The sequence below is a fragment of the Loxodonta africana genome, chromosome 9, assembly GCF_030014295.1.
Source record: "Loxodonta africana isolate mLoxAfr1 chromosome 9, mLoxAfr1.hap2, whole genome shotgun sequence".
Lineage (NCBI taxonomy): Eukaryota > Metazoa > Chordata > Mammalia > Proboscidea > Elephantidae > Loxodonta > Loxodonta africana.
Window position 1 is genome coordinate 84,264,559 of NC_087350.1, and position 12,256 is coordinate 84,276,814.

At 47.8% G+C, this 12,256-nt stretch overlaps 1 protein-coding gene across 1 annotated transcript in view; it reads left to right on the top strand.

The window, feature by feature from the left end:
* Nucleotides 1-8,447: 8,447 nt before the first annotated feature.
* B4GALT1 (beta-1,4-galactosyltransferase 1) overlaps nucleotides 8,448-12,256 on the top strand; it is a 58,677-nt gene continuing 54,868 nt past the window's right edge. The window contains exon 1 of the mRNA XM_003407315.4: nucleotides 8,448-9,017. Coding sequence (XP_003407363.2) covers nucleotides 8,612-9,017 — 406 coding nt within the window. The 5' untranslated portion in view covers nucleotides 8,448-8,611. The remainder of the gene's footprint in view (nucleotides 9,018-12,256) is intronic.

Genomic DNA, 12,256 nt, shown 5'->3' on the forward strand with positions numbered 1-12,256 from the left:
TGGTCTCTGTTGCAACTTCTCCATTCTGCCATTGTAGCACAAAAGCAGCCATAGACAATATATAAACAAAGGGGCATGTGTTGAGTTCTAATATAAGTTTATTTACAAAAACAGATGGTGGGTTGAATTTGGCCCATAGGACATGGTTTGCCAACCCCTGTAAGAGATAATTAAAACAGAAATTGGTATTTAGAAGTGTGGTGCTTCCATAACCAAAACCTAAAACATATGCCATTGACTTTGGGAACAGGAAGTTCTCAGAGTCCTAATGGCTAGTGAGGAGGATGCAAGTGCAGTAAGGGAATTGTTACTGGAGGTTGCCGGAAACCTAAGTTACACACCGTCAGCGTGCAGTAACATGGCTAGATAAAATGCATCGAATGAACTTGTGGTCTTGTTATGAAAATTTCAAGGCAAAATGTTGAAAGTTCTAATGGGTTCCGTTTAGCTGCTTATGAAAAAATATAGGAAGAAGAAACCATTTTGTTTTAAGCAGAATTTAGAGAAACTATAGAGGGCCTGAGCTGGTCTCTCCAGCTAGCAAAAAATTCTCAAAGTAAGTTAAAACCTAGAGGGAAATATTCATTTCAGGACACTGCCAGTAAAATGTGGCTTCAGGGTCAAGGATGTGGCTGTAAGACTGTAAAGCTCTCTGAAAGATTTCAAACAGTCTCTTCTAGATCTCTCAGCTAGATAAAAATGCTTCTGAGAATCTTAAGGGTTTGTCCCTCAGCACCCTATCTCACAACCTATCTTTAGACTCGATGGTGCAGTTTTTGTCCAATGGAGTGAAACCCAGTACAACTCAGGGGAAGCCCACGAAACTGTATTTAGAGAGAATTGTACTAGCATAAGAACCACTGGCTTGGACTAAGACAAAGACAGTTCAAAAAGAAAAGAGAACACTGAGCACCCAACTTTCTATTGGTGAGAAGCAGCCTGAAAAAGGTACTCAGCTGCAGACAGGGGCTATTTCTTATGGAAAAGGTAGGCTGACTCAAAGGAGGGAGCCAAGAGCCCAGAAAGTAGAGATAAGAGCCACAGAGACTCACTCACAGGGAGCATATCTCTGCTCTAACCAATATACATTCCCTGATTCCAGAGCGGGGAGAGTTGGCAGCATGTGCATGGTTGGATTTCAGATTTGCTAAGGACCAGTGACTAATATGTGCCTCTTATTATTCCCTCCCCCACCCCCAACAGAAGTGTCTATTGTGGCTTTTCTGTCCCTGTCTTCTCATTGTATGTTGGAGATGTGTAGGAAAGAAAACTCACAGAAAAGTTGCAAATTTAGGACAAATAATTTTTTGAACTATTTTAGAGTAAATTTCTGATATATTACCATGAAATCCTTTAACGCATATTTTGAACATAATCACAGCACAACCACCAAAACTAGGAAATTAACACGTACAATACTTTTATCTTATCCTTAGTCCCTATTTGAGTTTTACCAATTGTTCCAATAATATCCTTTATAGCAAAAAGGTCCACCTCAGAATCACATGGTGCATTTAGATGTCATTTCTTTTTAGTCTCCTTCAATAGGGAATAGCTCCTAAGTCTTTCCTCGACTATCAGGACCTTGACATTTTTGAAGATTTCAGGATGGTTATTTTGTAAAATATCTCACAATTTGGATTATTTGTAATTAGATTTAGCCTATGCATTTTTGATGGGACTATTTAGAAGTGATGCTATATTCTATGTACTACATCACCTCAAGGATACACAGTTTTAATTTGTCAAAATGTAGATGATATTTATTCTGGTCATTTGATTAAGGTGTGTTTGCCAGGCCTCTGTATGGTAAAATTACTCATTTTCCATTGAAATTATAAGTATTTTGTGAGGAAGTACTTTGGAATTATATAAATATCCCACTATTCATTTCATTTATTTACCTATATTTACATTAGTATAGACCCAATTTTAAACTGTTGCTATCAATATGAATTGTTACTATCAATATTTATTGTCATGCTCAAATTGTCCAAGATGTGGCCAATGGGAGCCTCTTTAAATTGATTTGTGTCGTTTTGACATATCTTCATTATTCTTTGAGCTCTTCCTTACTTTCTGGCATAAGATTTTCCAGGGTAATCTTATCATTTCCCTGGTCCATCCCTGGACTTAGTCTTTTCTCTATGAATTCCTTGTTCCTTTTATTGGAGAATGGTATTTAGAAACCAAGATTTGGGTACTAGATGTGCTCATTGCTGTCCAGAAGTTTCTGCTTCCAGGCCTTCTAAAGACACCCACTGACATACACACACACGCACGCGCACACACACACATTTACATCTATATTTATTTCATTATCTGTATTTTGAAAACCATGAATTCATAACCAATTTCTCCAATTCCAATAAAGTGCCAAACCAAACCCGTTGCCATCAAGTCCATTCTAATTCATAGCGACCCTATAGGACAGGGTAGAACCGCCCCATAGAGTTTCCAAGGAGCACCTGGTGGATTTGAACTGCCGAACTTTTGGTTAGCAGCTGTAGCACTTAACCAAATAAAGTGCTACAGCTGCTAACCAAAAGGTTGGCAGTACCACAGGGTTCATTTTAGTTTTCTCCTTGTCCATGCTGGTAACTTCTGACAGTCAGAAATTTAGGTTACTGTAGTTATCCACATACCTAGTTGCTTATTTAATCACTCTCCCTGTAGTTAATGAAAACACTAGTGGCTGTTGTGGTTAAGTGCTACGGCTGCTAACCTAAAGGTTGGCAGTTTGAATCCACAGGCACTCCTCAGAAACTCTATGGGGCGGTTCTACTCTGTCCTATAGGGTGGCTATGAGTTGGAATCGACTCGATGACAATGGGTTTGGTTTTGTTTGTAGTTAATAATGTCCTCATCCACTTGGGCTGTAACACTCTGAGCTGGGCTGCTCTGCTTTGCAGAACCCTCCTACCCCACCCAGGTTTGACACCCCTTGGATGCTCTCTTATCCTTGCTTGGGCTTTGACACCCTTCTGGGTTGTCACCCTCCCCATCCCTTACCCCACCCTCCCATCCTGATTGGGTTCTGACACCCTGTCTAGGCCATTTGGACTCTTTGCTCAACCCTACCTAATGCCTTTGGACTGAATTGCTCAGGAAGAGGGAGAAGAAAAGGAAGAGGAAGAAGATAACTTGTTTTATAGCTCATAGGTCCCTGCACCTGAGGAACCATACCTGGACTTGATTTAGATGTTGAGATTCTGAGCCTGAAGTAGTAATGGGATGGGCCTTTGGGGGATCTTGGTAGGAGTTGAACATGTTCTATACGTGGGAGGAATGTAATTAATTTGTGGCCACTGAGCAAACTATGGTGGATTATAGATAGTTCTCTGGCCTTCCTCCCATCAAGAGGGTGGAGTCTATTTCCACTCCCCCTTGACTCTGGGCTGCCCTGTTACTTGTTTTAACTGATAGAATGCCACAGAAGTGATGCTTAGGCTGTGCCTTAAGAAATCTGCATTTTCTTACTTTATGCTTGAAATGTTCCTTTTTGAAAGGTACTTTCCAGATTGTGAAGACACTCAAGCAGCCATGTGGAGAAGCCTTTGTGGAAAGGTCCATGTGGTGAAAAATCGAGGCCTCCTGACCTACCATTCATTCTGAGCTCCCTGCCCCCAGCCGGGACCAACTGCCAGCCATGTAAGGCCATTTTGGAACTTCCAACTGCTCCAGTGTCCCAGCTGACACATGAAGCCAAACTGCCCAGTCAACCTACACAACTGTAAGAAATAAATTGCTGTTTTAAGACACTAAGTTTTGGGGTGGTGTGTTATGCAGCAATAGATAACTGAAATAACTGTCCACATGTGCCAGGCACTATTCCATGCCATTCTGATCTATTGGGATGAAAAAGAAGTGTAAACTGACTCAGGGATGGATTACCCCATAAGCGAGGTATGCATGCACTTAGACGTGGTGAAAAACAGGTGAAATTGTGCACTACGGATTGGTGAGTAAGCGCAATTAAGCCTGCACATACCTTGCTTAGTGGATAATCTGCCTCTGAGACAGGTACAGAACAAAGTACTGTAAGAGAGCAGAAGAGAGGTCATTAACCAGTCTAGGGCAGCCTGCAGGGAAAAGCAGCTGAATGATTCTGGGCAGATGAGCATTGGAGAGTCAAACTGACTGCCAGGCCTAGTTCCCAGCATTTAGCCAGTCAACAACTTCCTCCTCTAGGTATCTCACCTGATGAGATTGATTCTTCATCTGCTAAAGCAAAAAGACCTGGAGACAATGGGGAAGAAGGTTGCCTGGTTTTTCTCTCTAACACCAATTCATGTTTGGACAGGTAGGCAACACTGTTCTGAAGGTTTTTGGACCTTCTGGACCTTTCTGAAGCAAGAAACGTCCCAATTCTAGGTGCCTCTGGGTCAGGGGCTGGTGAGGCTGGTGTTCATGCCTCAGTGAACTCTACATGTTCCCCAGGGGTAGATAACTCACAAGTGTTGTTCTTTTTCCTGGATTCTTGACCACAGAGAGGGTATTGGGACAGGTCTCTGACCCCTGGTATTCCCTCGATCCTGTCTCCTGGTTATCATCTGTACATGTGGAATGCACATCTCCCTTTCCTCTCATTTGACAGATGGGGAACTAATCTGATCCATCCTCACTCATCAGCTAAGCAGAATTTTCCTCTAGGCACAAGCTGTTTGGCTCAGTTTCACCCTCACTGACTCCCTGGTGAACAACTCTATACTTCTGTGTTCTAAAATAACTCGGCAATAGTTCCTCCCTTCTCTCCTTGTCCCATCATCAAATGATTTTAAGTATTCACTTGACAGGTTTTTTGTTTTTAATTTTTATTGCACTTTAAGTGAAAGTTCACAAATCAAGTCAGTCTCTCATATTAAAATTTATATACACCTTGCTATATACTCGTAGTTGTTCTCCCTCTAATGAGACAACACACTCCTTTCCACTCTCTATTTTCATGTCCATTTGGCCAGCTTCTGACTCCCTCTGGCCTCTCATCTCCCCTCCAGACAGGAGCTGCCCACATAGTCTCATGTGTCTACTTGATCCAAGAAGCTCACTCCTCACCAACATCATATTCTATCCCATAGTCCAGTCCAATCCCTGTCTGAAGAGTTGGCTTTGGGAATGGTTTCTGTCCTGGGCTAAGAGAAGGTCTGGGGACCATGACCTCCGCGGTTCTTCTCATCTCAGTCAGGCCATTAAGTCTGGTCTTTTTAAGAGAATTTGAGGTCTGCATCCCACTGCTTTCCTGCCCCCTCAGGGGTTCTCTCTTGTGTTCCCTGTCAGGGCAGTCATCAGTTGTAGCTGGGCATCATCTAGTTCTTCTGGTCTCAGGCTGATGCAGTCTCTGGTTTATGTGGCTCTTGGGCTTATAATCACCTTGTATCTTTGGTGTTCTTCATTTTCCTTTGCACCAGGTGGGTTGAGACCAATTGATGCATCTTAGATGGCTGCGTGCTAGCCACTTAACAGGTATTTTTAAATATTCTTATTCAGTGTCAACTATGTGCCATGCTGTTCTAGGGAATGAGGATACAGTATTAAGAGAGAAAGTTCCTGCCCTCACAGAGCTGATCTAACGAGGGAGACAAACAACAAAAAATTAGCTGTATAATATGGGGTAGTGATATACCTGCTCTGAAAAAAATCAAGCAGGTTAAGCAGATTTGAGTGGGGGACGATTCTAGATAGGGTAGTCTGGAAAGGCCTCTCTCATAAGGCGACATTTGAGAGACTTGGATTAAGTACTTGGAGAGTGTTTCAGGCTAAGCAAACAGCAGGTACAAACGCCCCGGAGACAGGAAGAAGGATGGCAAGTTCAAGGAACAGCAATTAGGCCAGTGTGGCTAAAGTGGTAAGAGCATGGTAGAGAGTGGTTGGAGATGAGAGTTGAGAGGTAGATAGGAACCAGATCAGATAGGGCTTCTGTGGATTTGGATTTTGTTCTAACTAAAATGACATGCTCTTATTTAGGCTTACAAAGATCTCCATGGATGCTGTGTGGAGAAGACTGGGGAGGGTGCATGGAAGAGGTAGAAGCAAGGTGACCAGTTAGGAGGCTATTGTATAATCCAGGCCAAGGTGGTGGTGGTTTGTTCCAGGATGGTATAGCAGAGTTAGTGAGTGGTTGAATTCTGGCACTGATTGAAGGGTGGCACTGATAAGACTTCCAGCTGAGGGACTGGAAATAGTACTGCAGAGTAAGAGAGACATGCCAAGGACACCTTTTTGGTTTTGAACAACGGTGCTATTCTCTGAGGTGGTTAAGCACTTGAGCGAAGTGTAGTGAGTTGTGTGGGCAGGGTGTGTTGAGTTTGAGATACACAGCTGAATATATAAATCTGGTGGTCAGGGAAGAGGTCCAGGTCAGAGACAGAAACTATGGGGTCATAAGCATACAGATATTATACACACATTAGTCCTAGGGAGTGTAGACAGAAAAGAGCATCATGGACTATGGCCTCAGGCCTTCAACAACTTGAGAAGAGAAGGAGCCCAGAAAGGAGACAGAAGAGTGGCCAGTGAAGCAAGATCAGGAGGGTGTGGTGTTTAGAAAACCATAAGAAGAAAGTAAATTTTGTATTATCACGACCAAGTGTCAACTCCCAAGCCTCAGTTTTCTTCCTCTGTGAAATGGAAACAGTAGCAACACCTACTTCATGGCATTGTTAGAATTAAATGAGATAAAGCACATAAAGCAGTTAGGCCTGTGCCTGACTGGCACATAGTAAATGCTCAATACGTGCTAGCTAGTATTATCATTAGGAGCCCTCGTGGTGCAAAGGTTAAGGGCTCAGCTGCTAACCAAAAGGTTGGCAGTTCAAACCCACATGGGAGAAAAGACCTAGAGATCTGTTCCCATAAAGATTACAGCCTAGGGCAGTTCTACTCTGTTCTACAACAGTATTATCATTAGAGTACCTGGGAGGTGCAAATTCACTTTGTGTTAATGGTCTCACTGCTATCTGAAAGGTTGGAAGTTTGAGTCCACCCAGAGGTGCCTTGGATGGAAGCCCTGGCCATCTACTTCTGAAAAATCAGCCATTGAAAGCTCTATGGAAGCACAGTTCTACTCTGACATGCATGGGGTCACCATGAGTCAGAATCAACTGTGTGGCAACTGGCTAGCTTAGTATTATCATCTCCTCCTGAGCTGACAGGTTTGTGTGGTGGGGGGCGGGGGGCAGCTTCCTTGTTCCCTTAAATGACACAAATGACCTCATTAGTGAGGTGTCTGCTCACTCAGGCACCAGGTTGGCCTGAGGAGTAGCCTCTGGGTGAAGCAGCTGCAGTGCCCAGGCCTCTCACTAACACAGTCTCCAGCCCTTACTTGCAAATAAACATGGGGAAAAGCCCATTGCCCTCAATTCTGACTGAAAGACTGAAAAGGTGTGGTAAATAAAAGTTTTAAAGCCAGAATGCTGCCTCGGTGTCTTACTGACTGTGGGACCTCAGGCAAGTTTCTTATAACCTCTCTGAGCATTTAATTCTTCACCTGCAAACACTTAAACAGAATGTCTGAAGATAAGAGATATAGAGATTAGCGACAAAACCAGGTCCAGGTAGGAAGTAAATGAAACCGGTTGCTCTTCTGCATGCCCGTGTGGGAAATTACTGTAACTTCTTTCAACCCTCTCACTTCTCACTGAAATGTATCCTCACGGGGGAAAGGGGCAGAAGCGAGCTGGGTGGGCCTCTGAGATCCCTTATCCCGACTTTTTGCAGGGCCCCCACATTGGCAGAGGAGGCTAGCTGGTCTAAGAAAGGCGAGTTCCGAATGTTCCAGAGAATCCCTGGGTGGCATTCCCAACACCCGCCGACCGTCGGAGCCCGTTTCCTAGGCAACCTTTCTCCGTTCCTCTTCCTTACCCCAACAGGCCTACCGAGGCCCATTGGCTGGACAGCCGCGGTCCCCAACCCCTCAAGGCAGCGCGTTGCTTGCTCCCTCCACCCTCTCTGCCGCCGCGCTGCAGGCCTAGGCCGCACCGGCCGGGGAGAGAGCCGGCCGCGCCTTGGCCCTACAGTTCTTTGCACCCATGGAAGTGGCGGTGCCTCTCGAGGGCAGCTCGGAGGAGGCTTGTTAGCAACCGAGGCCCCACGGCGAAGGCCCGGGAGGAGGGCAGTGCACGGCACAGCGCGACACAGAGCTCGGAGAGCAACAGGACCAGCGACTAAAACCTTCAGCGCTGGTCTACGGGTTCCGCTCCACCCCCTCAGACGGCCCGCCCAGGCCCCGCCCCGACCCCGCCCCTCTCGCAGCTCGACCCCGCCTCCCAGATACCGCCCTCCTCTCAGCTCAGCCCCGCCCCAGAGGCCCCGCCCCTCGATCCCGCGCCCCGGAGGCCCCGCCCCCTCTCCCCCGCGAGCCCCGCTGCCGGCCCCGCCTCCGCCGGCCGCCCCGCCCCGCCCCCGCCCGCGCCCGGGGCGCCCTTCTCCTCCCTCAGCGGCTGGGGTGGCCGGAGTCTCCGTGTTTCGCCGCCTGCTAGCCGGCGCCGCGCTTCCTCGCCTTCCCTTTGCCCCTGCCCTAGTCGGTGTGATCGGTAGCTTTTGGCTGGCGGCCCGCGGGCGGGCCGCCCTGCCCACTTACCGCTCACCCCCCTCTTAAGCCGGCGGCGGGAAGATGAGGTTTCGGGAGCCTCTCCTGGGCGGCAGCGCAGCGATGCCGGGCGCGTCCCTGCAACGGGCCTGCCGCCTGCTCGTGGCCGTCTGCGCGCTGCACCTCGGCGTCACCCTCGTCTACTACCTGTCCGGCCGTGACCTGAGTCGCCTGCCCCGGCTGATCGGAGTCCCCTCACCGCTGCAGGGGGGCTCGAACGGCGCCGCCACCCTCGGGCAGCCCTCCGGGGAACTCCGGCCCGGAGGGGCCTCGCCACCGCTGCCTTTAGACGCTTCCTCCGAGCCGCGCCCCAGTCGCAGCCCCAGCCCCAGCGCCGGCGCCGGCGCCGCGAGCAACTTAACTACGGCCCCAGTGCCCCTCACCACAGCACTGTCGCTGCCCGCCTGCCCTGAGGAGTCCCCTCTGCTCGGTAAGGACTTCGGTCGGCGCCAGTTCGGGGGCTGGGACTTCTCCGGATTTCCCCGCAGGGCCCCCCCTTCAGTCCCCCATGCCCTCTTCCTCGACAGCCCTCCTCCCTATTCCGGATCGGAATGCCTAATCTCAAACAGAAACTCCAGGCTGGATAGGGGAGAGAGTAAGGAAGTTGGTCCCTTGGAATTCTTGTTGGAAGCTGGGGAGGGGACTGTGTAGGGAAGCCCCAGGCTACAGAACCGAAGAAGGCTTTGGAGACATCCCTGCGCTGGCCTAAGCCTCATGAAGTTTTGGAATTTGTGTACGCTTCGGTTTGGAGCAGCCTGCGCCCTCCTAACCCTGGTAGGGAGCTCTAGACAGCTCAGAGTAACCTTCCTGCTTTTGGGAGCCTGAAGATGAGACCCCTAGTGGGGAAGGGAGCTGGCCTCCCAGTTCACTTCTGTCTTCCCATAAAGCCATCCCCTCTTGAGTGTGGGAGTTAACTTTTCTTTTGAGCCTTTGGGCAAGTGACTTAACCTCTCTAACCCTCTGGTTTCTCATCTGGTAACTGGGGATAATAAATGGTACCTATTTCAAGGGGATTGTTTGGGAAGATTAAATGAAACAGTGTAAACAAGAGTTTGTAATTAATGAAGATAAACCCTCAATATATTGTCACATTGTGTTCAGTTCCTCCTCTGTGTAGGTCCTCGCTTTGGGCTCCCTCCCCTGTTTCCTGTTCATGAAAGTCCCCAAAACCTAAGTGAGCAGAGCCCTCCCCAGGGCAAAGAGGCTGTGTTTGTGTGTGTATGTGTGTACATACATACATGTGTAATGTACTCTGGGGACTGGAAAGCCAAAATATAACCAGTCAGCACCAGATTGCCCTTTCCTGAGAGTGGCCTGGAGTCTGAATTCTGGCCGGAACTCTGGCCCCCAGCCTCTGTTTCAGTGAAGGCATTGAGCTTGGGTTTGCATTCCTTAAGTCAGGAGGAGGTTGATTGAGCTTATGTTGGGACTTCTCCTTGACCGGTAACCCACAAGCCCTCAGGCCCACGAAAGCTACAGGTTGTGCCAGGGTTACCAGACAGGTGACTGCTCCTTTCTAATGCCAGGTTTTAGAGAATGTTGTTCTGAGCGAGGGGCCCTGGCAGACGGGCAGGCATCCTGCCAGTCGGAGCTCTGTCACTTTCCCGCAGAGCCCTGGCAGAGCAGGCCTCCTACATGCTCTTGCTCAATTTCTCCAATAATTACTTCAATATTTTCATATCAAGTTGGGGAGGAACCTCTTGGAATTGGTCAGACATGACTTGTGGTAATGAGGGGGCCTTTTTTTTTTTTTTAAAGCAGAAAACGAAATTCTTTCGGACTTAGTCTGAGAAGCAGACTGGTTCTATAAAATGAAGTAGAATCTTTGCCCTGCTGCTAAGTGTCTGACCTCAGGCATCTTACAGAGTTTCACAAGCCTCTTTCTTAGGTGTAAGATAGGATTGTCCATACTTACCTATAGGGTTATTTTTAGAACTGAGTGAGATTTAGGACTAAATATGTGGTGCCTGCTAAGTACGGCTAATAATAGTAATATTTGCTTGAGACCTTAAAGTTTCATTTTCTCAGACTCCCATGGTAATGGCTCTGAACAGAAGAGAGTGAGTCCCCAAACCACAGAGAGGACAGCTGTTATGCTTTTGTTTGTTTTTAATTGTTCCTGGATGTTTTGCAGAAAGGTAAATGAATAGGAAATTAAAGAAAAGCACCCCAAAGTTCATTAGATTGGTGTTTGAAGTGTAGGATATCCTCACTGAAGCCTGAGAGATGGTGATGATAGCTTTGCTTTGTTTTGTTCTGTAACTGTTGCTCGTGATCAGCTAGCTGCTCACCAGTTCCTGGTGATTTTGAATTGGCTCTGGGTTGGCATGCTGAGAGCTGGAAAGTACTTCCTGAGAGATAATGTTTTGGAGGAACAACAGAGAGGCCCTGTGCCTTCTCTAGCTTGGCTGCCTTGGTTTTGTGTGCAATGCATGGGACCATGAAGTTTAGGTTGCTGCTGAGGCAACCCTAGAAAGTGAGGGCCGAGGGTTCTTCATTTTAATTGAGTGCTTTGGTTCGAGTGGTTGGGAGCAGCTCACGGAGTGGAGGTTCCTGACTAGGAGAGGCCTTGAGAAAGCAGAAAGTCTCCCTGAGGTAGTGTGGGTGAGGGGAATGGAACCCATCTGTTCCACTGGGCAGGTGTCAGCCAGAGTCCTTGTGGGTTGGTTTTGAGGTTGGTGGGGAAAGCATACGTGGGGTTTAGAGTTGTAGCCTTTTCACTACTTGCAGTTTCTTTCCCTGACTTGGCTCTACTTTCTAGTGTCCAGGTATCTGGGCCAGATGCTTCGACCCTGTCCCGGCTGGTAGGTGATGGGTAAAGGCCTGCCCTTCCCTGTAGGAGGCTGGCATCAGACTGGGCTGTATTTGATGGGTCACTGTTTGATCTGTTGCTGGGTTGGTCAGAGCCATGGACTAGACCTCAGATAAAACCAAAAACCCAAGCCTGTTGCTGTCAAGTTAGTTCTGACTCTTGTTGACCCTATATGTTACAGACTAGAACTGCTTCATAGGGTTTTCTTGGTTGTAATCTTTATGGAAGAAGATCACCAAGCCTTTCTTCCAAGGCATTGCTGGTTGGGTTTGAACCACCAACCTTTTGGGTAAACCTGTACCAAGCCAAACCCATTGCCGTCTAGTCATTTCCAACTCTTAGAACTCTTCCAACTCTTAGAGTAGAACTGCCCCATAGGGTTTCCAAAGCTGTAAATCTTTATGGAAGCAGAGTGCCACATCTTTCATGTGGCGAATGGCTGGTGGATTCAAACCTTTTGGTTAGCAGCTGAGCTCTTAATCACTATGCCACCAGGGCTCTAACTGGTTGAGCACAAACCATTTGTGCCACCCAGGGACCTTGGATCTCAGGTAGACAGGTTTGAATCCTGCGTCCGTCTATACTAGCAGTGTGACCTAGTAGGCCTGTCCCCCGTGAAACAGTGTGAGGCCTCCAGGGTGGGCTGTTCCTGATGATTTCTACAACTTTCCCCAGAGAGTTCTTCAGGGTAGGGCAGGCCTGCAGGCACTGCCCATTCCCCAGCCCTGTCCCAGACCCGTTAAGGGGCTGGGCGCCCTTTACTCTGCTGACCCTGGCAGTGAGGCTCCATATCTGGCAGCCTGGGTGTGTACCTGAGATCTAGTCAGCCTGGGAGGAGCAGCGGCTTTGTGTTTCTT